Source organism: Oryctolagus cuniculus, chromosome 2 (genome assembly GCF_051225735.1).
Source record: "Oryctolagus cuniculus isolate XC-2025 breed Fujian yellow rabbit chromosome 2, ASM5122573v1, whole genome shotgun sequence".
NCBI lineage: Eukaryota > Metazoa > Chordata > Mammalia > Lagomorpha > Leporidae > Oryctolagus > Oryctolagus cuniculus.
The window spans coordinates 113,134,334-113,159,478 of NC_142868.1; the positions used below are offsets into that span (position 1 = coordinate 113,134,334).

A 25,145-nucleotide genomic window follows, 5' to 3' on the forward strand; every position below is an offset into this window, starting at 1 on the left:
GAACAGATCTTGGAGACGCCGGCTGGTACCCAAACTCCAGCCCTTTGGCCCTTTTCCAAGTCTGGGATCTGTTCTGAATGAAGCCCGCGCGGGCTGCAGTCTGGCCGCGCGTCTCCGCCATCTCCCGGGACCCAGCCAGTTTCCAAGGCAGGGCGGCCCCGGGGGCCCGGGGGAACCCCCGCCCCCCACATCCCCGACCACGGCCCCCCGCCGCTTCCCCGCGGCCCCGCGAGGCGCGCGCACAGGCGCGCAGGGCGCGAGGACGCGCGCGGGCCAGCGGCGCGCGCGGCCGGGCAGGAGCGCGGCGGCCTCGCCCCCCAGAGCCGGCTTCGCGCGCCCCGCTTCCGCCTTCCGGCGGCGCCGCCACATCCCGGGCCGGGCGGGCCGCGGCGCGGAGGCCGCCGGTGGCGGCGCGGAGGCCTCGGCGGGGCCGGGCGGCCCTCCCGCGCTGCGGCGACGCGGGGACCCGCGCGCTTCCCCCGCAGGCCGAGCGAGGCCCAGGCGAGCTGCGCCCGCAGGGCCGTGTGCGGAGTCGGAGAACCGGGCCGAGCGCCGGCTGTGCAAAGGGTGAGCTCCGGGACCCTCAGGGGACGGAGGGTTGGGGTGGGTGGGGGTGGTTTCTTTGCTCCGGGGACCGCTAGCCTCTCCGCGGGGTGGATGGAAAAAACGAGCGAACCGGTTTTTCCCGGCGAGCAGCATCCCGGTGGGATTCGCAGCTGGAGCCTCTGCCCTTAATTATGCAATAAGGCGGCGTGATTCCTGATTCTTGGGCACTCTGTCATTTACTTCTGGCCTCCGGGGCCGGGAATTTCCATCTGTCATTGGCAGCGGAAAGGGGAAGGCAAATGTTCCCTTTGGATCCAGGGAACGCGCAGGGAGAGGGGGCTGGGCCAGAGGAGCCTGTGCCACCTTCCCCGGGTGCGCGATGGAGCGCGGCCCGCGCCCAGCCAGAGCAGGGTGGGGGCTGCAGAGCGCGCTCGCCGCCCCCCGGCGGGCACGGTCCAGGGACCCGTCCCGAAGTCGGTGGTTGAGGCAGACGTTGCTCGCTGCCTGGCTGGGAAGATGAGCCAGGTTTTCCAGAAGCGGTCGTCTTTGTTGTCCAAGACCGCTCCACGCAGGAAAGGGCTGGGCAGCGTAGAGAGCCGGGCAGCCAGGTTCTGGCAAGCCTCGTAGAAAAGGCTGGCTGTCTGGAGCAGCCCGCGGCTGGGGCTTTGAGCCAGCCATCAGGAGCTGGGTTATTACATTGGTTACTTTTAAATGCCAGACTAAGCAATTGGACAGCTCAGTGCAGCCCTGGGCTCGCTGGTCACCAAACACCTCCTGCTTCACTCTTTTCAGCGACTGGTTTTTCAAAGCAAGCAAGCAAACAAAAAAAGACACAAAAGAGAGAAATTATAATTAGGGCACAGCCCATCTTGGCTCAGAATTGGAATCTTTTCCATTTCTTCTGTTGACTCTGAAGAATAGTTTCAAAGAAATACCTGAGAGAAAGATGCTTGGAGCGCTTGCAAAAGCCTGAACAAAGGAAAGAATTAGCAAAGTGTTCTGGGCAACTCGCAGTAGTATTCAGATCATCTTCTAATGTTGGAGGAGGGAGAGAGCCAGACACAGGAATGGCAGAGATGCACACCTCACAGCTTGCAAACACCGGGAGTCCGTGTTCTTTTCTAGGTCTGGAACGATCTGGATGCGGGTATGTAAAATGTAAGCTTGCAACTTCCATAGCGAGAGGTGGCTTTTCATGTTAGCGTTGGGGTTTTTGGAAGAGACCCAGCTAGACTGCACTACCTGTGTCCCAGGCAGCTTGGGCAGTGTTGTGTGTTAGATGAGCTGTATGTTTCTTCTACAGGCTAACTGTTAAGTCGGGAATCTCTGATTTCATAAGTTTGGCTGGTTGCCAGTTCATTCATTCGATGACATTTGTCTAGACTCTGAACATTTGAAAGAAAGATTTAGAATTTTGCTGCAAAAACATGTCCTTGTGTGTGTGTGTGTGTGCTTAGTTACTTGGAAGTCTTTCAGGCAACTAGCTCTTGGTACATTTAGAGAATTCATTGGTTGACTAAGAAATCCAAAGATAACCCACTTCCGTGAGACCCGTTATGCAGAATATACTTGGATAACCAGAGTGACTAACTAATGCCCAAGTATAACCAGGCTGTGTTAAGTGGGCTGATCTGATAACTTTAATGATGCTTGCTGCTTTTTTCAATTATCCCATACAGCGTCAAGAGGACCCGGGAAACTGCAGGGCGATACAGCAAGGAAATGTGACCCCCGACCTTGAAGGTGGGTAGAGGAGATGAACTCGCCAGGTATCTGCGATCCGTGCCATTCAGCGATCTTACTGCCCCCTTTCTTGCTCGTACCCTACAGAGACTTTAGGGAACCAAATCTCTTTGAGTAGAAGTGTGGATGCAGTACTTACAGATGTTGCCTTCGACACAGTAGGAGCACACTGTCAGGCTGCGATGAGGTAGCCAGTGCCTGCGGAGGCCCTGCCTGGCCTGCAGTGGACCTGTGCCTCTCTGTCTGTCTGTGCTGTGTGTTGTTACTGCTCCTCGTGAGATTCTGCCCCAGCCAGTGATGTTCTCACTGGACAGACAGGCGGGTTTGCGTTTCGCTAGCTGGTTGTTCCGAGGCTGTATACCATAAGGACAGTAGCAGAGACACAGAACAACTTTCTGAGCTTAATTTGAGAGAAGCCCTTACTCTGAATTTTAAAACCTCCGTGACATGCCGTCCATTTGCATGCCATATTTAGCTTTAGGAAGTTTGTAATTTTATAACTTCAGAGACTGCGTCCTGCAAGAAGCATCCCAGGGTCAGTGGGGAAGATGTCCCTGTGGCTGCAGCCCCCGGCCATCCACTTCCTCCTTCCCTGTGGTCTTCCCAGGTGTCCAGTTCCTTGTGCACCCCCATGTGTTTTTGTGATGTTTCCTTCAGTGTGTGGATGTGTTTTAAAAGTTGAACACTGGACATGTGGTCCCTAGGGTGTGTGTGTGCATGTGAGAGAGAGATGGGGACAGGGACCCTGCGGTTTCATCCCAGCAAAGGGCCATTGTCAGGGCTCCTCTGAGCCACTGCCCCGCCTGCTCACTGTGCGGTGAGCAGGGACGCTGGCCTCCTGCCACTGCTGGAATTTAGGGACCAGCCCAGGGTCCTTGCCCAGGGCTCTGCTCCCCGCCTTGGTCTGTTTTACCTCTCAATGTGATCCCCTCCCAGAGACCCTGCCCTTGGTCCCTCTTCCATTTATGAGTACCAGTAGCACTTGTCACAGGACCTGATCAGATAATTAGTAATGGCTCTGTTGATGGCCTGACTGCCCCTGTTGGAACAAGACACCCCTAAAGCTGGCGGGGGTGTGTGTGTGTGTGTGTGTGTGTGTGCTGCTGTGTCCCCAGGGACTGGTGCAGGCTGGTGAGTGAGTGAATGCTTGCTGGGAAAAGGCCGTTTACTGCAGGACTTGTCAGCGCCTCTGAGATGCGATTTGCCCGTGAAAAGTGGGGGTCCCACTTCACAATTCTAAAGGCGTTGTGCCTCTGATGCACGATTCCGGCAGCTGAGCAGGATGGATCTGCCGCGTCTTGTTCAGAATGCAGAGGAGGCAGGATGTGCATCAGAAGATGGTACCAGTACCATTCCCGTTGTTCGTCACAAGCACATCACGCGTGTGCTGCTTTGCCGTGATTTGAGGGCGGGGATGGGAGGAGATGCAATTAGGGCTTCTTTGGACTCAGATGTGTCCTTGTTTCCCCGGACCCTGCATTCCCCGTAATTAACTAACAGTTCTGCCTCGTTGGTTTGCACAGAGCCCAGCCCTCAGAGCCCAGCATCTCCACATGTGAAAATCCTGTGTAGGCCGGCGCTGCGGCTCACTAGGCTAATCCTCCGCCTAGCAGCGCCGGCACACTGGGTTCTAGTCCCGGTCGGGGCGCCGGATTCTGTCCCGGTTGCCCCTCTTCCAGGCCAGCTCTCTGCTGTGGCCAGGGAGTGCAGTGGAGGATGGCCCAGGTGCTTGGGCCCTGCACCCCATGGGAGACCAGGAAAAGCACCTGGCTCCTGGCTCCTGGCTCCTGCCATTGGATCAGCACGGTGTGCCGGCCACAGTGCGCCGGCCACGGCGGCCATTGGAGGGTGAACCAACGGCAAAAGAAAGACTTTCTCTCTGTCTCTCTCTCTCTCTCACTGTCCACTCTGCCTGTCAAAAAAAAAAAAAAAAAAAAAAAAAAAAAGTCCTGTGTAACGCTTGCCTTGGGGAAGCTCTGAAGATGGACATGGCGCTGCTGGGAGCTGCGGGGCTCTGCTCAGGGCCTGCCCTGTGATCAGAGGGGCGGCCGGCACATCAGGTTCGCAATGCCATTGGCTGCGAGGGGCACCCTGCATGTCATCTGGGCTCCTCGAACAAAGGGGAGGTGATTACAGGAAGGGTCAGGCTTTGTAAAGGCCACTGGCCCCTGGCTGTAGGGAGACCTGTGGCCCTCAGCTACACCCTGGAGGGAGGACCAGGCACGTCAGGCCAGAGCCCCTGGCAGACAGAAATCGTGAGCCTTGGCCTTGGTGGTATCCTCCTGGGACAGGAGGCAGGCCCATGGAGAATCTCCGTGTTCAAGGAAAAGGTGCACACAGTGGGGCAGGCATGGAGGAGCTGGAGCTAGGTGGACTTGGAATGCCTTTTTGTTTGAAAAATGGGGCCGAGGAGCGTGGTTTCTTCCAAGGTCAGATACACCCTCATCCTACAGAGTTCAGTTCTCCGGGTGAAATGAGGGCAGTGGGGGAAGGGCCAGGTCTAACTGCGCCTCTGGAAGCCGTGTATTCAGAATTCATGCAGTTAGAGCATCCGTAGAGTCTGCTTAACCGCATGCTCTTTGCTGCCAGTTTTCCTTTTTTTTTTTTTTTTTTTTTAAGATTTATTTATTTATTTGAAAGAGTTACACAGAGAGAGGAGAGGAAGAGACAGAGAGAGAAAAGAGAGAGAGGTCTTCCATCTGCTGGTTCACTCCCCAGTTGGCCATAATGGCCAGAACTGCACTGATCCGAAGCCAGGAGCCAGGAGTTTCTTCCAGGTCCCCCACGTGGGTGCAGGGGCCCAAGGACTTGGGCCATCCTCCACTGCTTTCCCAGGCACATCAGCAGGGAGCTGGATCGGAAGTGGAGCAGCTGGGACTCGAACTGGCGCCCATATGGGATGCCAGCACTGCAGGCGGTGGCTTTACCAGCTACACCACAGCGCCGGCCCCCAGTTTTCCTTCTTAAAATGGAAGGAAGCAGTTGTGTTGGATGCCCTGACTCTGCATTTTCCCATGGACACGAAACTTTGCGACTGCCTGGGGCCTGGACCAGCCCCAGTGCTGGCTCTCAGTGTGGGCTGCTCCTTAGCGTCCTGGGCAGAGCTTTGAAGACCTGCCCCGGTGCCACCTCCAGAGTTTTCTGTGGTCCTGGCTGGGTTGTACTCGGAGCCCAGGGCGTTGCGGTGTCACTCTAGAGCTCCCCGGGTGATTGTACTGGATAGCCAGGGCTCGGAACCAAGCACTGGACACAAAGTGAGACAGCACCAGGTAGATGCCAAGATTCAGAGCACCGGCAGTCTCAGAGCGGCCACGCGTTGGTGAGTGGAATGCACCACGCTACAGGCCTCCTCAAACCCCGCGTGTCAGAGAGATTAGGGCTCTTAGTACCCAGGTGCGGGTTTGCTGTGCCTCTTGGGACACTCCCTCTTCAGGGTGGGCATTTGGAACAGTGCCTAACCCACACTTGGGATCCCCTCGTCCCACATCAGAGTGCATGGGTTCAAGTCCTGGCTCCGCCTTCCATCCGGCTTCCTGCTAATGTGCACCCCGGGGAGCAGCAGCAGGTGGTGGCTCAAGAACTTGGACCTCCACAAACCCTGTGGGAGACCTGGATGGAGTTCTGGGTTCCTGGCTTCGGCCTGGTCCCAGGCTGGCTGTTTTGAGCACTTGGGCAGTGAGCCAGCGGGTGGGAGATCTTTCTCTGTCTCTCTGCCTTTGAAATAAATAAGACATTTAAGAATGATTGAGAATGACCTGAGACTGGGCACTTATCAAAGGGACACTTTGCATCTTTGACCCTGCTGCCGGACAGACTGTCTGAGAATTTAAATCAGATCACAACTTCTCCTATTAAACTCTACTCTGTGAGTTTCCATTGTTAGCGAGGAAAAGGCTAAGTTCTGTTAAGAGACCCCGTGGCGTCTGGCCTGATGTGCTCTGACCGTGCCCTGGAATTGGCAGCCACAGGGGCCCTCCTCGTGCTACGCAGGGGCCTGCTCCCTCTGCCTGGGACCCTGCCCCTTCTTCTCCTTAGGCAGCTGTACTCCTGGTCCTGTCTCCTTGTATGTGCTTCTCACAGCATCGAATCCCTCTCATACCATTCTGACAGATTCTCTGAGTCATGTGGGTCTCTGTAAGGTTACATGCCTGGAAAGGACAAAAACTCTGTGTGTGCATGTATGTGTGTATGCATGTGTGTGTGCATGCATGTGTGTGTACATGTGTGTGTGCGTGTGTGTGCGTGTATTTGATTTGGACTTGCTCTTTTTTTATTTATTTTTTTTATTTTTTGACAGGCAGAGTGGACAGTGAGAGAGAGAGACAGAGAGAAAGGTCTTCCTTTGCCGTTGGTTCACCCTCCAATGGCCGCCGCGGCCCGTGTGCTGCGGCTGGCACACCGCGCTGATCCGATGGCAGGAGCCAGGAGCCAGGTACTTTTCCTGGTCTTCCATGGGGTGCAGGGCCCAAGCACTTGGGCCATCCTCCACTGCACTCCCGGGCCACAGCAGAGAGCTGGCCTGGAAGAGGGGCAACCGGGACAGAATCCGGTGCCCCAACCGGGACTAGAACCCGGTGTGCCGGCACCGCAAGGCGGAGGATTAGCTTAGTGAGCCGCGGCGCCAGCCTGGACTTGCTCTTGACATCCCTTATCCCTGGCACCTAATTTATTGGATGAATGAATGAACCTTTTCATGGTGCACTTGATGAGTAATTTTCAGGTTGTTTTGTCCTTACACCTACATGCAAGTAGACACCTACTTTTGTTTCTAGGCCGTGTGTTGTAAACCTCAGAGGTTATCACACCCCCAGAGAAGGGTGTTCTGCAGGAGGACAGGCTTCTGGTCGGTTCACGTAATGCATGACTTGAGAACAAGTTCCATATATCCGAGTTTTTAACCAGGCTACTTGGCAGCTTTTCACTGTATTTGTGAATTTTACACAGCGACGGGGAGCAAGTGCTTAGCTCTTGGGCGTCTCGCCATGGGCCCTCCCAGCTGGTCTGTGGCAGCAGCCGGCTATGCTGCAGTGTCTCCCTGCAGGCCTTGGGCGGACTCGCCTCCCCCCACTCCGTGGGCTGCGCTGCCTTTCCCTGGGCTGGGAAGATCACCCTCCTGGACCGCCTGCTGCTGCTTCTGTAGGAGGAGCTGGCCGATGCAGAGAAAGTACAGTCTCCGCATGGGAGGGCTCGGGGGATGACTGCCAGCCATGTTTGTCACACTTTATTTCCCTTGAAAAAATCAAGTCCAGCAAAACCAGGGCAGTGGGGTGTCTGTAAACAGGTGTTCGTAACACAGTCATCCTTTGGTGTCCTTGGGGAAGTGGTTCTAGGACCCCGGATGGATACCAGACTCCGAGGACGCTCACATCTCAAAAAATGGCACAGTATTTTTTTTTTTTATCTTTTATTTAATGAATATAAATTTCCAAAGTACGACTCATGGGTTACAATGGCTTCCCCCCCCATACCGTCCCTCCCACCCACAACCCTCCCCTTTCCCACTCCCTCTCCCCTTCCATTCACATCAAGATTCATTTTCGGTTATCTTAATATACAGAAGATCAGCTTAGTATACCTTAAGTAAGGATTTCAACAGTTTGCTCCCACACAGAAACATAAAGTGAAAAATAATAAATGATTTTTTTTAAATGATGATGAAATCAGATCAGACCTATTGTCATGTTTAATCCCAGTGAGAGTCAAGTTGGGAATTGATAATTTCTTTCTTTTTTTTTTTTTTTTTTTTACAGAAGATCAGTTTAGTGTACATTAAGTAAAGATTTCAATCGTTTGCACCCCCATAGAAACACAAAGTGAAATATACTGTTTGAGTACTCGTTATAGCATTAAGCCTCAGTGTACAGCACATTAAGGACAGAGATCCTACATGAGGAGTAAGTGCACAGTGACTCCTGTTGTTGACTTTACAAATTGACACTCCTGTTTATGGCATCAGTAATCTCCCTATGCACCAGTCATGAGTTTCCAAGGCTATGGAAGCCCCTTGAGTTCTCCGACTCTTATCTTGTTTAGACACGGTCATAGTCAAAGTGGAGGTTCTCTCCTCCCTTCAGAGAAAGGCACCTCCCTCTTTGAAGACCTGTTCTTTCCACTGGGATCTCACTCACTGAGATCTTTTTGAAAATGGCACAGTATTCACTTGTAACCTGTGCCTACCCCCCACATACTTTAAATCATCTCTCCACTACTTACAATACCTGCCGTGCAGCTGGGTCAACAGTTGTCACACCGTACCGTGTAGGGAATATGAGGAAAATGTCTGTGCCTGTTCGGTACAGCCTCATTGTTTTCTGCCTAAGGTCCATTGAATCCGTGGGTGCAGAACCCGCAGGCAAGGAAGGCTGACTGCATTATTTTCTGTACATTATGCTTTAATTGCTTTTGAAAATTAAATAAAAGCTAATAAATATGAAGCTGTATTTACTGACTATTCAAATACCGACTGCCAGCTCACTACGTTTTCTCTCCTGGCTAGAAAAGTATTTGCCATCCTTTCCCACACCATGTGAAGTGCCAAACTTTGCTTAGTAGTAGGGTAGAAAAAGTTTAACTGCAGAAATAGAAACACCAGGGTCCGTGTATGTAGGTGGCATTTTTCTGTGTTTTATTGGGTTTTATTATAGAAAATATACATGCATACTGCAAACATTTTTTGAAGATACAAAATTACATAATATAAAAAAGTGTAATCTCAAAATTTTATTCTGTGCATTACATGTTTGTGTGTGTTTGCATGTATACACTTTGGGACACAGGCACATAGCAGTACTTTTTAACAAATAGGTGGATGTGCTCAGTCCTGCAGCTTGCCTTTTCTGTTTCCTGATACATCTTGACATTGTAAGCTTTGTATCATTGTCTTACCTTTCAGCTTAGAGTTTTATTTGAAATTTAAAAGGAAATCTTTTTGGCCTCCAACATGGTTTCTTAACCCAGTGGTCAGCATCTTCAAATGCATGCATGCTGAAGTCCCAGCGGCCTTTGGTGGTTTGCCAGTCTCAGGTAGTGCTTATTAGATAAGTAGCCACTCCCAGGCTCAGGTGGAGATTGGAGAAATATTTTGAGGCTATACAGGGACTTTAGGAAGTTTGGAAACACTCAGGGAGAGGGTTGGACAAATTGCCTTCTGAAGTCCCCCCAGCTCTCCTGAGTTTTCCTAGCTGGGCTGATGTCATCGAGCAACTAATGACTGTTGGCCAGGCACCATCTGGGCCTTGGTGCACACCCTGGTCCCGGTGCTTGGGGTACTGATTAGCTCAAGGTCCCCTTCTCCAGGGGAAGCAGACAGTGGACAGCAAATGCATTCAGGCTCTGCTGGGTCAGGGTAGGACACGGGCCAAGGTCCAGTGATGTGGGGTCACTGGCAGACGACAGCTTGGCCAGGACGCCTGCCCTCCGGGCACTGCAAGGGACCCGCAGCGAATGCTCTTCCCCAGAGAACAGTCTTGGCAGGCGCTGGGGGTCGTATGTGTGAAGCTTTCCAGTTCCACAGCCCCCCTGGAAGTTCCCACATGTCCTGGGTGCCTGCCCAGGGGCCGGAGGCCACAGACAATCTGTGAAGGGAGTGGTGGCTTTGTAGACTGCCCTTCTCCAACCCCCTGCAGTGGCCTGCCTGGGAGGGGGAAGGGCATTCTGGGCGGCTCAGTTCAGTTTACAGCAGTCACGTTGCACGTTGAGCTTTTTAGAAAATGAAGTTCCCGTCTGGAAGGCTGTGTTGGGTGATGGATTGCGAGTTGTGTGGTTGGTGAGGACTGTGCTGGTGGGTGTGCAGGTGGCTGCTTTGTCCTAACAGATGACAACACCGGGGCCCTCGGCTGGGGAGAGGGAGAGGAGCACAGGTGGCCCCGGGCCCCAGCTGGGGCAGAAGCTGCTGCAAGCTCCTGACCTCCGATGAGAATGCAGAGCAGGCTCTTCGGGGTCCTGTAGCTCTCACTTGTCATCCGGCCCAGCTGAGCCACCTGGCTTCCTGGAGAGCAGGTGAGGTGCCCTTCGTTTTCAGGCAAGCTTTGTTCAGCATCCTCCTTCATCACCTAGAGGTGAGCTCAGAGGATGGCCTCCAATTGAGACCATCCTGGAGAGATTAGATTCCAGACTTATAAAAACCTCCTGAGCGCTGGCCTGGGCCAGGACACCTGGAGGTACACAGGGCGTGAGCAGAGCAGGCACAGATCTGGCAGGGCCCCGAAGCCCCCGTGCCATCTGCTCTGCAGAGCGCGCACATCTGCCCGTAAAAGCGAGGCTGGCCCCGGCGGTTCCCTTGTCCGTGTCGCTTGTCCTCTGTGTGCATCTCTGGAGAGTGTGGGTTGCAAGCCCTGGCCACTCTGTTCAGAACCGCACGCCGCCTGCTCTGTACTTGTCTCTGCTCTGTGCTCGCTCCTCAGCCCACACTGACCCTTGGCTCCTCTTCAGAAAATGCTGCCGAGAGGCCCACATTGTAGCACTGTAGGTTAGGCTGCTGCTTGTGCCACTGGCACCCATATCAGAGCACCAGTTCAAGTCCCTGCCACTCTGCTTCAGATCCAGCTTTCCTCTAGTGCCCCCGGGGGGCAGCGGATGATGGCTGAAGTGCTTGGGCCCCTGCCACCCATGTGGGAGACCAGGATGGAGTTCTTGGCTTTAGCCAGGACCAACTGTTGCTGTTGTAAGCGTTTGGGGAGTGAATCAATGGATGGAAGATCTCTCTGTCTCTAAGGTCTGTCCTCCCTGCTCCCTCTCTGATACTCTGCCTTTCAAATTAATCGATCAATCTTAAAAAAATAATAATAATAAGGAAAGGCCTGCAGCTGGGGTTTCCTTGACCACTGGGATGGCACCTCCGAGTGTCACCATCCCAGAGCAGTTCCGTGGACTTGGGATTGTGGGGTCCTGGGTCCTCCGGGCACAGTCTAAGCCTCACTTGTTCCTAGAAGGAAGAAGTGAGACGTCTCATCTATTGTTTCTTTCCTCCCTTCTTAGGGCAGATCTTGCAGTTTTGGGTCATTTCTGATGATCCTACTTAGAGAGACGTAGATTAAACCAGAAGGTCACCACGGGTGCCGAGGGGCTGGTCAGCCTCGGTTCCCTGAGGGTCTGCTGCAGACCAGGTGGGTGCTGGTCCTCACACCCACGTTCACTGATTCAGCCCTTGAGACCACCTGGGAGGAGGCGGGCCTGCCCTCAGAGATGGGACCCCGAGGCTTAGAGCTGTCCGGTGACCTGCTGGGTCACAGGACTTGTGAGCAACACAGCCTCTCCACTTGGTGATGCGCGGCCTTCGACAAGGAGTGGCGGGAAGAGGGAGTGGGACAGCGACTTCAGGCAGGCGGAGGGGAATTTGGCAAGCCTCATATGGGTGCTGTCATGAGATAACCTATAGGACAAGGGGCTAAATTCGAATTTCAGAAAATGACAAATAGTGTTTATAGCATAAGGATATCCCATGCAACATTTGGGATGTATTAATAGGAAAATAATTTTTTTCTTATTTAACTGAAATTTACCTTTTGTTTGTTTGGCAAGTGTACTTGGGGACTCCAGCAAACACGCTGGTCATGTGTTTGGTAGGCCTCCTGCTGACCTGCTTCCAGGCCCCCGATGACATCAGTCCTGGCCAGGCAGGGGTCTGGAGGCAAAACCATGAAGCAAACTCTTAGCCCAGGCTCTAGAAACAGAGATGGCATCCTCTCCTCTCCTTACTGCTGCCTCCATCCGTTAGGGTGCTACACGTACAACCTAATTATGTAAAGAGTCTTTTAGGTTATTAATTGAATAGGAGCTTTTAGGGGTTGGCACTGGGGCACAGCAGGTTAAGCTGCCACTTGTGACACCAGAATCCTGTGTGAGCACCCATTCGAGTCCCAGCTGCTCTGCTTCCAATCTGGCTCCCTGCTAATGTGCCTGGGAAAGCAGCGGAAGATGGCCCAAGACCTTGGGCCCCTGCCACCCACATGGGAAACCCAGGTGGAGTCCTGGGCTCCCGGTTCCAGCCTGGCCCAGCCCTGGCTGTTAGGTTTTTTGAGGAGTGAAGCAGCAGATGGAAGATACCGCCCCCTCCTCCCTTTCCCACCCCTCCAGTTGAGTCTCCTTCTCTCCATCTCTCTGCCTTTCAAATAAATAAATGAATCTTTTTTTTTTTAAAAAGGTGAACTTTTATATACCAAGTCAACTAATTATAGCAATGGAAAGTTTTTTTTTTTTTAATATTTGTACAAGGGCATTTCAAAAATGTTCATAGAAAAATGGAATCAAAAAATAAGTTAGGGATGGGCATTTGGCTGAAGAGTCCGACCACCAGTTGGGATGCTTGCGTCCACATCAGAACGCCTGGGTGTGAGTCCACTGGCTTCCTGCCCATTCAGATGCCTGGAGGCAGAAATGGCTTGAGCAGTGGGATTCCTGTCATCTACCTGGGAGACCCGGATTGAGTACCTGGCTCCCAGCTCTGTCCTGGCTTAGCCCCACCTGCTGCAGGCATTTGGGGGAGTATGCCAGTGGAAAGGAGATCTCTCTCTCTCTCTCTCTCTCTCTGAATTGTTTTTAAACAGTAAGCCTGTTTTGGTCAAGAACGCTTTGAGATTGCCCATACTCCCATCCACACTGTCACTGTGATCGCCTGTCTGTCTTGTTACCTTTTGTCTCGCTGACTTCCCTGCACACATCAAGGGCATCCCGCTTGTGTCTTCCAGGAGGAATCGTTGAGGGTCTGACGCTCGACAACATGCACCAGCAGTGGCTTCTGTTGGCCGCTTGCTTTTGGGTGATCTTCATGTTCATGGTGGCCAGCAAGTTCATCACCTTGACCTTTAAAGACCCAGATGGTAGGTAGCTCCTTGTTCCCAGGTGCGTGCCCAGGTGATCACTCTCCCAGGATCACAGGCTGTGTGTGGCGTCCAGAACCTCCACGCCACAGAAGTGCGAGAGGGGAGGTAGAACCGGGCAGCCGGTTCTTCCCGGGCGCCTCCCTCACAGGCCGGAAGTTGCTTCAGGGTGTCCTGCAGGCTCCGGATTGGGGTCCTGTCCACCTCGTGTCATCGTGAGAGGCCCAGGCACAGCTGCCCGGCGTGACTGGGTGCCTGCAGGTGCTGCAGGCCGGGAGCACGTGTTTGAAGGGCCCGGCGGTGCCGCGGAAGGAGGACCCTTCATGCACAGGGCTTCTTACCTACCCAGGGACTTTGGTAACTCCTCCTTCCTGAACGTAGTCCTCCAGGTGAGGATGCACGGGGCCATCAGTTCAGTCTCAGAGCTGCCGGCTGCACTTCGTGCTCCTGTCATCTGCCTCCCCCAGCCTCAGTGTCTTCTGCATAGAGCAGACACATTTCCTGTGTTGACAGCGTCCGGGCCATGGGCAGGGGGCTGGGACGTGCAGGGTCAGTGCAGCGACACGTTCCCTGCAGGGGCCAGGCAGCGCTGGGGAGACATCAGAAGGTCCTTAATGGACCTGGACCCTCTGCCCGAGGCAGGTGATCACCGTTTCTTGGTTCTGCAGGGCAGGGCTCCCCCTGGCCCTCCTGCCGATGGCGGCCCATGGGAGGCATGGCTAGAAATATTGCACTAGGAGTTTTCTGGATTTATCCCAGGCAACTGCCACACCCCAGAGAATTCCAGCCACACCCCAGAGAGCTCCAGCATGCCCTTGGTGAGCTGAGGCTGTCATGCCATACGCCTCCTGCTGTGTGTGGACGAGCAGGGGAGCAGGGTGGGAGGGCGGGGTTGCAGGGAAGAGAAGGACACCCTGTGGTGAGCCCTAGGTGGTGACAGTTACTGGCTGTGCTCACCAGTGAGAACACTGGGAGAAGGGCTGTGAGGTTCAGCCTCAGGGAGGCTGTGTCACACCCGTGTCCAGGCAGGGCCTGGAGCCTCCTGGTTCACACTGGGACCAGAGGCTCGGTTGGAAGGACAAGGTCAAGTGATGCAGTGTCGCTGGAATCAGAGGCGATGGGTCTTCAGCATGGTCGCATGCCCCAATTGTGGCAGACCCTTGCACGCAAGACCCCCATGGGGGACGCTGGAAACCCCCCCTCTCCTGCTTGCACTGATTACCCAGGACAGGCACCTTGTGAGACACCCCACCCCCCACCCCATTGTGAGCGCGACTCCCACGACTTTTCTGGCTGGTGTGAAAACACCAGCCTGGCCGCTGATGGCCTCTGTTCCGTTCCGAGAGCATCGTGGCGTTGCGTGCAGTTGCGAGAAATAACACAGGTGCTCCCATGGCCCCCTTGACCCAGTCTCCCCCGTGGGTAGTGCCTCAGAGAACTGCAGCGCAGGTGCACAGCAGGATGCCGTCCCCAAGGCAGTCGGCACAGGACAGCTTGGTCATCAGGAGGCCCTGGCTGTGCCCTCTGTAGCCACACCCACGTCCCCGCCACACGCCAGCCCTCAGCGACCACTAAACTGCTCCCCTCTCCCTAATCTTGTCATTGCAGAATTGTCACGTATTTAGTATGTGGCCTTTTAGGACTGGCTCCCTTTCACTTAGCGTCACTCCCAGGAAATTGACCCAACGTGGTGCTTACACAGATGGCTTGCTGTGCCGTATTCCGCAGGAATACCATCGTTTGTCACCCGTTCACCTGGCGACGGCAGACTGACGTATGGGAGCTATTATATATGAAGCTCCTAAAAAAACATGTGTACAAGTTTTTGCATAAATGTAAGTTTTCATGTTTCTGACATCCATGTCTGCCTATGACAGTTATTGAGTGATATCTCATTGTGAGGTTTTTTTTTTTTTAAGTATTATTATATTTATTTATTTGAAAGGCAGAGTGACAGAGTGGGAGAGACAGAGAGAGCTCTTCCATGCACTGGTTCGCTCCCCAAATGGCCACAACAGCCAGGGCTGGACTTAGGCCAAAGCCGGCAGCCTGCAACTCCATCCGGGTCTCCCCACTGCTTTCCCAGGCACGTTAGCAGGGGCCTGGGCTGGGCTGGAAGCAGCCCGCCGGGTCTGCAGGCGGCGGTGTAACCCACTGCACCACAGCTCTGGCTCCTCTCATTGTGGTTTTACTTTGCATCTGTCTCGTGGCTAGTGATGGGGAACCTCCTTTTAGATCCTCTTCAGAGAAGGGTGTGTGCCTGTCTTGCCCGTTTTCTGACCGGCTTGTTTGGCATTCTCACTTGAATTCTGAGAGTTCTTTGTGTCGTCCAGGCCTCGGTCAGACGCGTGGTTTGTAAATATTTTTCTCCCAGTCTGTAGTGTGTGTTTTCTTCCTCTCAGACAGGCTCTGCACAGCCACAGTGCTTGTTGTTACCGAAGTTCAGTGTATCAGTGTCTCGAGAGAGTGTCCCACCTGTCCTGTTTTAGGCTTCAGGTTTTACATTTGTGTCTGTGGCCCGCGTTGAGTCCGTGCTTTCTTAGGGTGTGAGGTTCAGGTAAGGGTCCATGTCTTTGCTCTCTAAGTGTCCGGCTGCCCCAGATCCCCCGCCGAGTGGCTGCTGCTGCACCTTGGTCAGAAGCCAGCCGGGCGTCTGTGCGGATCTGCTGTGGGGCCTCTGTCCCCCTCCCCCCGCCTGTTCTCAACAAGACGCTTCACCCTCTCGCTCCTGCAGGCTACAGCACCAAGCACGAGCTCCTGTTCCTGACCGCCGTGCCGGAAGTGGGGAAGCTGCCGGAAGACAAGCACGTGGCTGGGGAAGTGAAGGTGGGCACCGGCCGGGCAGCCGACCCCGGGGGCCCTCTGCAGCGGCCCTGGCATGTGGGAGCAGCAGGTTTTCACGTGACATCGCATCCCGCTTTATGGCACAAGTTGAGTGAGCATCCCTTATCCGGAAACCTGAAATGCTGCACAGTCCAGAACTGTTTGTGGAATGCCAGCATGGTACCATAAGTGTAGAACACCATGCCACGCACATTTTTTTTTGACAAGCAGAGTTAGAGAGAGAGAGAAAGGTCTTCCTTTTTCCGTTGGTTCACCCCCCAAATGGCTGCAACGGCCAGTGCACTGCGCTGATCTGAAGCCAGGAGTCAGGTGCTTCTCCTGGTTTCCCATGCGGGTGCAGGGCCCAAGCACTTGGGCCATCCTCCACTGCACTCCCGGGCCACAGCAGAGAGCTGGCCTGGAAGAGGGGCAACCAGGACAGAATCTGGCACCCCAACCGGGACTAGAACCCCAGGTGCTGGTGCCGCAGGTGGAGGATTAGCCTAGTGAGCCGTGACACTGACCCATGCCATGCACATTTGTTCCATGCATAGAATTATTAACAGTATTCTGTACAAGAGTGGGCATTTAGCCTAGTCTTTAAGACAGCCATGTCTTAACCTCAGAGTGCCTGAGTTCAAGTCCTGGGTCTGGCGTCTGACTCCAGTTTTCCCCAGTGCGTACTCTGGGAGACAACAGTAATGGCTCAGGTGCTTGGTCTCTGCCACCCACATGGCTCAGGCCCTGGCCCAGCCCTGGCTGTTACAGGCATCTGGGGAGTGAGCCAACAAATTCAGGCTCTGTGTCTCAGTAACAGTAACAACAACAACAACTCAGCCTGTGTTTTTTTCACAAGAAGGGTGGTGAGGTCCATGGCTTTCCTTTAGATGTTTCTTGTGTGCATCCTGGAGTTGAGTGTTTGAATGGAAGGTGGCAGAAAACTCCAAGGCCCCAGCCAGAGGTGGCTAAGGAGCGGCATGGAGGAGGAAGCAGCCCTGCCTTTCAGAGGCCCCTTCAGATTGCTTCTGAGAGCTGGGCCCGGTCTGGGCAGACAGCACCACCATGACCACCACGGAGGACAGAAGCCCTGACGACTCTGGGTCTCATGCTGCTCTCCCCCCACCCCCGCCATGCGCATGCATCAGTGAGTGTGCACAGACACCCGGGGAAACCTCAGCTGAGTGTGCACACACACACACACACATGCACAATGCCACACATGCTACTCAGGTGAGGCTTACCCAGGTGTGTTTGTCAGCTCTTCATTATCTAGGATACCTGACAGGAGCTACTTAGGAAGATGTATTTTGGCTTACAGTTTTGGAGGTTCACAGTCTGAGGTTGGTGGCCCCATTAGGCTGGCACCTGATGGTGGCAGTGTGCAGAGGGAGACAGGAAGTGCATGGGCTTATATAACCAACCCTCACCCTCTGCTGAGCTACCATCCAAGGGCATGTGCCCAGTGACCTCAAGACCCCACATACCCACCTACCAGGTGCCAGAATTAGATCAAGTATCCGCCCTTCCTCCATCAGTCATTGACGTGAGACATTGTAGTCTAAACGTTTGCGTGAGTGTTCGAGGCAGATCCTGTTCAAACCATAGCACCAGCTGTCTTCACAAGCGCTGACGCTGCCTCTGTGTGCAGTCGGGACTCACAAGCAGTTGTAGCCCCCAGCGAAGCAGTTGTAGTTTGGGCATTAAGCAGGGGCTTCTCATGTTTGGGTATTCTCTGTGGGTCTCAGGCGCACCCAGGGCATTTGGGACTTGAGCTTTTTCATCTTCCTTATTATGTTATTTTTTTCTTGAAGATTTTATTTATTTATTTGAAAGATAGCATGATAGGAAGAGATAGAGAGATTGCCTATCTGCTAGTTTGCTCTCCAAATGGCTGTAATGGCCAGGGCTGTACCAGTCTGAAGCCAGAAGCCAGGAGCTTCTTCCAGATCTCCCACATGGGTGGCAGAGGCCCAAGTATTTGTGCAGCTTTCCCATGCACGTTAGCAGGGAGCTGGATCTGAAGTAGAGCAGCTGGGATTCACATTGGTGCTCCGCTATGGTATGCAGATATTGCAAGCAAGCTGCTTAACCCACTGTGCCACAATGCGGGCCCCCACCATTTTTTGGTTTTTGCAAGTTGGATGAGCCAGGTTATGTCTGTTTTTCTGGCCAAGTGTGCCAATACATCTCTGAAACTTGACAGGGCAGTGGGAAGGCTCTGAGAAATGCTACCGGAGTGGCCATCGCTCTGCAGAAAGGAGAGACAAGGGACCTGTGGGTGGTGAGCAGCTCCCGCTCCGGCTCAGTCCTGGCTCCTGCTGATGGTCCCTTGTCATTTGCAGCCAACTGGGGAGATGCACGTTCAGCCCCTGGTCTACCTGCAGCGCCTGGAGCTCATCAGAAACACCTGCAGGGACGAGGCCCTGCGGAACCTCTCGCACACCGCCGTCTCCAAGTTCGTCCTGGACCGCATATTCGTCTGTGACAAGCACAAGATTCTCTTCTGCCAGACCCCCAAAGTGGGCAACACGCAGTGGAAGAAAGTGTTAATTGTTCTCAACGGTGGGTGGGGGCCCATCAGTGCCTGGGGGAGGGTCTCAGTGTCTGCTTGGGGGAGGGGCAGGGGATGACAGGGGTGGGGTCAAAGGAAGGGGTTCTCCCACAAGGGACTGTGATGCCTTCCAGACAGTTCTCTGTGCCCGGTCAGTGCCATTTAATCCACACTCTGATCATGGCCAAGGTCAAGGTCAAGGATACCTTGGATTTCCTGGCAGAATCCCTGCCTCAGGCAGCGGGCACCTGCCCTGGCCGCCAATCCTCTTCTCCCTGTCTGCAGGTTCATAGTGTTGATCCCTAGGGTCGTGGGTTCTGCCCAGAGCCCAGGTCCCTTCTGTGCAGTGAGCAAGGCCCTCGCCTGGGTGGGGGAGCCCTGCCCCGTGGGGCTCTGCCTTCCCCCGCGTATCCTTTGCCAGTGGGCTGGAAAGCAGATGCGCCCTGTTTGAAGCTGGGCCTCCGTCTTCAGAGGTTTTGGCCTGCTTCGGGCAGTCTGATGTTTGCACAGGAGAAACCCAGAGCAGAGCAGAGTGATGGCATACGCTGCAGTTTCAGTTACTCACCGTTCTGTCAAACACACCTGTGTTTCTCTGTTTAAATTCCAGTCAGTCTGGCTAGAGCCAAGGGAACAATGAACTCCGTCTGTTAAATTCAATTTCCATCAGTAGCGGCAGGATTCCTGGGTCAACAAATCAGGCTTTGAGATGCCGTGGGCGCCCCTAGGGCTGTTCTCAGAGTCTCTGGTCGCCATTGCCTCTTCACGGGTTGTGTGGGAGAGAAAGGGGCCCCCTCTCCCTGTCCCCCTCACGTGTGCACCTGTCATGTGCGTCTGGAGTACTCTGGTTGGATTCGTTTGGAATCACAACAGTGTCACAGACCAAATTGAAAACCAGGAGTATACACAGAGGACCCAAGGTAGGAAGCATTAGGCTTTATTTATTTTTTTTTTATTATTTTTTTATTTTTTGACAGGCAGAGTGGACAGAGAGAGAGAGAGAGAGACAGAGAGAAAGGTCTTCCTTTGCCATTGGTTCACCCTCCAGTGGCCGCTGCGGCCAGCGCGCTGTGGCCGGCGCATCGCTCTGATCCGATGGCAGGAGCCAGGTACTTATCCTGGTCTCCTATGCGAGTGCAGGGCCCAAGGACTTGGGCCATCCTCCACTGCACTCCCTGGCCACAGCAGAGAGCTGGCCTGGAAGAGGGGCAACCCGGACAGAATCCGGCGCTCCGACCAGGACTAGAACCCGGTGTGCCGGCGCCGCAGGCGGAGGATTAGCCTAGTGAGCCGTGGCGCCGGCCGCATTATGCTTTAAAGAAGTAGGAGACACACATAGGGCATGATGCAAACAGGAACAGGCTCGCCAGGTCCTGTGGCTGCCCTCAGTTGTCCTTAGATACAGCTGGGTGGGGATGGGTGCAGGTCTACAGCCAGTTCTGTCATCCAGTGCTCATCTCACTGTGCAGCCACCCGCGGCCCATAGCACAGAATTCTGGACCAGGGCTTAGATATCTGGGGGAAGAGGGAACAATACAGACGAGTCTGTGGCCACTGCTTGCATGACCCAAGAGAGAATCCTTCCTGCTTTGCATAATGACAGGATTAGCACAAAGGCGATGCTAAGGTTTGCAGAAGCTTAGCTAAAACCTCCTCAGCAAAATGTGGATTTATTTCCATTTGAGAACACGATAGAAATCATGCCCAAGCGCCAACCCTAGGTTGGGCACCCAGCCCCAGGTTCCATGCAGCTGTTTGGGCCCTGGCCAGGTCCTAAGGAACATGGTGCTGACCACGCCCACCCCACCCGCCTGCACACACCCCATCCCACTCCCATTTCAAAGGCATCACGGTTCCCATAACCCAAGTCAGATTTTCACAGCATGGAACACCTTCGCCAGCCGCCACGCTGGGTACTGTGAGGTTACCTGAAGAGCCACAGTCCTGGGAGGTGGTGCTGGGGATCTCAGCCTGGGGTTGCCCTGAGGACCTTGACCATGGTGGTGGTAAAAGTCAGCGCTGCAGTCCCCAGTCCCGCCCCTCTGGCATTTCCCCATTCGCGGAGCAGAGCGGGATGTGCAGTGTTCAGGGATTCTGTTTGCATGCAGCAGTCCCACATGGAGCCCAGTCTAGGTGCCTTGCCAAAGGTAGCATGGCCAGTGGTGCCGCCCTGCTCCTGCCCCCTCCTCCCTGTGGCCGCCCATCTTTCCTCCAGCTGGCCCCGGGCTTAGCAAGAACTCCTCCTCACTCTCTCATCCTGCCCGCAGACGCAGCTGGGATTCAGAAGGCTGAGCCTGGGTAGCGGGCGTGGGCCTGCTGTGTGCCCCCTGGGGAGCAGGGGGCTCAGGTGGGAGACAGATGGGCACACCGGCAGGACAACCGCCTTTCTCTCTTGTTCGCCCCTCCCCTGCCAGGAGCCTTTCCTTCCATTGATGAGATCCCCGAGAACGTGGTTCACGACCATGAGAAGAACGGCCTCCCGCGTCTCTCGTCCTTCAGCGACGCGGGGATTCAGAGGAGGTAAGAGCCGCATACAAGGGGGCTGTTGGAAACCCTAGAAGACACTGGCCGTGGGCCCCGGCTCCCGGCTCTGTTTCCTCTTAGTCCACCTAAAGCAGAGAGAGAGAGAGCGCGCGTGCTTCATCTACTGGTTCACTCCCCTACAGGCAATAGCCTGTGCTTGACCAGTCCAAAGCCAGGAGCCTGGAACTCCATCTGCACATCCCATGTGGATGGCAAGGACCAAGTCCCTGGGCCATCATCTGCTACTTCTTGAAAGCACAGCAGCTGGGATTTGCACTGGCACTGAGATATGGGGCACAGGCCTCAAGCAGTGCCTTAACCCGCGGCACCACAGCACCGGCCCCAGCCTGCGGCACGTGTGCAGTCTCAAGTCCTCCTGGGAAGTTCAGATCCCGTTCCTGGTTTTCCTTCACACAGCCCACGCGAGGGTTAGGTAGTCCTGTGAGCAGAAACGAGCGGTGGGTTTCGTCCAGGGGCATGCATTCCTCAGCACCTGTGCTGTTTTCTTGATAAAGAAGGCATCTGGGCCGCAGGGAGACCCTTCTGAGTATTTCACTTTTTACCCAGGCCTTGTGCCTGCTGCGTGGGGAGCTGCCCCAGGAGTGGTGGATGCACACTGCAGCCAGCACAGGCAAGGCAGGGCCACCGACCTCTCTGACTGCAGCATGGATGGAGCCCTTGACCAATAGATGAGCTGTGAAGTGGCCCCACGGAGCACCAGGTAAAGGAATGCAGGGGCCGCAGCTGAACTTGGCCGTCTGCCCCGCAACCGCTTGCCTTCCCTGGCGTTCAGCTGCGGTGAGTTCAGGCCTCCCAGCTAGTGCACACCCCTGGCAGAAACCCTCCTGACAGCCCCATTTCCTCTCCAAGCACTTACCCCAGGGGGCCTTGGGGAGTCTCAGTTCAGATATGGAAAACAGTCTCTGACACTTAGTAAGCGCGCCGTGAGAACAGCGTGTCCTCGTCATTCTTTTCACCTGTCATCGATGTCACTGCTGCAGCCCTTCGTGCCGCCCCTGCCCAGCCAGAGCCCAAAGCCGCACCCTCTGTTGCCTCTCAATTCTATCTTCACTGCGGTTTTTCTTTCCCCTAGCAATCGTGAAGTGTATCCTTACAGATACATCTTTAAAAAAAAAAAGATTTATTTCTTTGAAATGCAGAGTGACAGGGAGAAACAGAAAGAGAACTTCCACCCGCTGATTCACTCCCTAGATCCCACAACAGCAGGACTAGGCCAGGCCCAAAGCCAGGAGCTGGGCTGGGGCCCCATGCACTTGGGCCATCTTCTGCTGCCTCCCCAGGAATATTAGCAAGGAGCTGGGTCGGAAGCGGAGCGGCTGGGACTTGAGCTGACACTCAGATCTGGGTGCCGGTGTCACAGGCTGTGGCTTAACCTGCTGCACCACAGCGCCAGCCCCAAAGGCACGTCTTTTCCTGAGCTCCGTTTATTCCCAACTCAGAGTTCCTGCTCCTGGGATTTTTCTGCCTCGAGCCAGACCTTTCCATCATTCTTTGAAGTTTTGAATTACTCAGGTAAAATAGAGATGAAACAGATGTCTTCACAGTGACACCCTAGGGCAAGTACCGTGTCTTGGACAGTTAAAGTGTCCAGGCCTCTGTGTCCTTACCTGTAAAATGGGTCGGTAGAAGCTGACCTCACAAATCCTGGAGAGGATCAGCAAGACACGCATGGGATGCTGGGCCTGGGGGAGGGCTCAGCAAACAGCAGCAGCTGCGGCTGTGATGGGTTCTGTTCGTTCTCCACACCCTCTCAAACCAACCTCTTGTTTGTTTTCCTTTTTCTTTCCCTTAGGTTGAAAACATACTTCAAGTTTTTTATCGTAAGGGATCCCTTCGAAAGACTTATTTCTGCGTTTAAGGATAAGTTTGTTCACAATCCCCGGTTCGAACCTTGGTACAGGCATGAGATCGCCCCCGGCATCATCAGGAAATACAGGCGGAACCGGACGGAGACCCGGGGCATCCAATTCGAGGACTTCGTGCGCTACCTGGGCGACCCGAACCACAGGTGGCTGGACCTGCAGTTCGGGGACCGCATCATCCACTGGGTGACCTACGTGGAGCTGTGCGCGCCCTGCGAGATAAAGTACAGCGTGGTTGGCCACCACGAGACCCTGGAGGATGACGCGCCGTACATCCTGAGAGAAGCTGGCATCGACCACCTGGTGTCCTACCCGACCATCCCGCCGGGCATCACCGCCTACAACAGGACCAAGGTGGAACACTACTTCCTGGGCATCAGCAAGCGAGACATCCGGCGCCTGTACGCGCGCTTCGAGGGGGACTTCAGACTCTTTGGGTATCAGAAGCCAGAGTTTTTGCTCAACTAATGTGTAGGACGTGGGGATCCAGATATCCCTGTTGGACCAGGGGCCGACCTGCAGGACGTCCGAGCACAGAATCGACACTTCCTCCTTGCGGCCCCCTCGAGGACTCCCTCGGTCCCCCTGGGCCCTGAGCACTTTGGTGGAGGACGCTCACCCTGGCTGCTGCCACGGAGTCTGGACGTGAGGTCGCTGAGGACACAGCCCCACGCCCCCTCCCCACGAGTGTCGTCAGGATGCCACTAGACTTCTCTGTCCCCCAGAGGGGACAGAAGACCAAGCCTTGGCGGTCAGAGACCCACCAGGAGAAAACACGGCTTGGTGTCAGGTGCACCCCGGCTCTCCTGGCTGGGGTGGGGTGGGGAGGTCCCTCGTCTGCCAGCAGTGGATTGTGGGGAAGGCCCCCAGCCTTTTCAGGAGGGACAGAGGAGCTAAGGGACTGCACAAACGACAGAGACTAATGCAGGCTCCAGTCTGCGCCCTGGGCAGACGCTCCCTCTGCGGCTGTCTGTCCCTGTGATGTCCAGTGGTGGGCAGAGGATGCCCTTCTCCAGTCGCCCATCTCGGAGCCCTCTGCCTGCCAAGCACTCCCCTCGCTCAGCACAAGGCATGTGGTTGTGGGAAGTGAGGGCGAGTGAAGGTTTTTTCCCACCTGAGAAGGGAGGCATCTCTGAGCCTTGAAAAGCGACATGGCTGAGAGTGGAGCTGCTGGGCTCCAGAGCTGAACTGCTGTGGTTTTGGGCAGCGTTTTGCCCATCCTGACTGTCCTGCTTGTCTCTGCCCATTCTGGTGGGCAGCAGGGGGTTCTCCACCCACCTCCAGGGGCCTCCCGTGGGGCCAGAGACGAGCAGGGGTGATCCGTGCCATCTTGACACATCTCAGCAGGACGCGCCCCGCCAGGCCCATTCCAGAAAATGCCACCGTCCTGGACTAAATGGCCAGAAGTCGGGTAACCAAGTTCACCAGCAATACAATCCCAGGCCCCAGCGAGGAGCGGGCCCCAGCGAGGAGCGGGCCCCAGCCACCGGCGAGCGCTGTAGAAAGGGTGACGGGGCGGCTGCCCTGAGCTGAGCCGTGGCGCTCACACCCGCACTCTGCCCGTGGGCCCAGGGCTGGCAGGAGTGAGCCCGGCTTTTCTGAAAGGCAGCAGCCTCGACCTCATTTCCTTGCTCCTGCCGGCTGGCTGACTCTGTCAATGTGAAAGTCAAAGAGAATTAAGACTATGTGCCAAACCCTACCTGTGCTGTGGTCCCAGGAGAAGGTGCCCGGAGGCCCAGGTGCCCGCCCCCATTCCGGGTGATGGACAGGAACAGGCAGGCTGCCAAGCCCCCGCCCTGGGCTGACCGCCAAGGGCGTCACGGCCGTTCCTCTGTAGAGTTGTAGCAGCATCTCTGGGAGATCAAGTCAGACCTGACGGGCTGGCTGGTGACCTCCTTCCTGTTGGAAAAGTAGCAGTGTGAATGACAAGTGTGACTTTCCGGCCTTAAAGTTAGTCCTCATTAAAATCGTGTTTTCTCTCTCAGAAACCTTCAAGGTTGGCCTATCGGGTGGCGGTTGTTTCAGGTCATTTTCCTAATGTTTTGCCAAAAAACTATGGACTTTCAGCAAAATAACCTCCTGCACATCTCACAGTACGTCCAGAGCAAGGCCACGGCCACCCACCGTGGCTCCTGGCCCTGGACAGCAGCACCCCCTGGTGGTACCAGCCCTCCTCTCCTCCACTGAGGGCTCAGATTCCCTTCTGAGTTGGCCATATCTGTTCCCTGGCTTCTTGGCCGAGCATAGGCAGCCCTCCGCCCT

At 55.0% G+C, this 25,145-nt stretch overlaps 1 protein-coding gene across 5 annotated transcripts; it reads left to right on the top strand.

The window, feature by feature from the left end:
- The first annotated feature begins 187 nt into the window (after positions 1-187).
- CHST10 (carbohydrate sulfotransferase 10) lies at positions 188-24,871 on the top strand. 5 transcript variants are annotated; one of them, XM_002709929.6, is made up of 7 exons: positions 190-567; positions 2,226-2,289; positions 12,975-13,106; positions 15,841-15,932; positions 18,272-18,491; positions 20,892-20,997; positions 22,814-24,871. In XM_002709929.6, the coding sequence occupies exons 3-7, from the start codon at positions 13,007-13,009 to the stop codon at positions 23,349-23,351; spliced, it is 1,056 nt and encodes a 351-aa protein (XP_002709975.1). In that variant the 5' UTR covers positions 190-567; positions 2,226-2,289; positions 12,975-13,006; the 3' UTR covers positions 23,352-24,871. The 5 variants fall into 5 exon arrangements, with proteins under 5 accessions (XP_089183616.1, XP_002709975.1, XP_069924826.1 ...); XM_070068725.2 differs by lacking the exon at positions 190-567 and adding an exon at positions 11,266-11,393 and having other exon boundaries at positions 2,220-2,289; XM_089327490.1 differs by lacking the exon at positions 12,975-13,106 and having other exon boundaries at positions 188-567.
- The last annotated feature ends 274 nt before the right edge of the window (positions 24,872-25,145 follow it).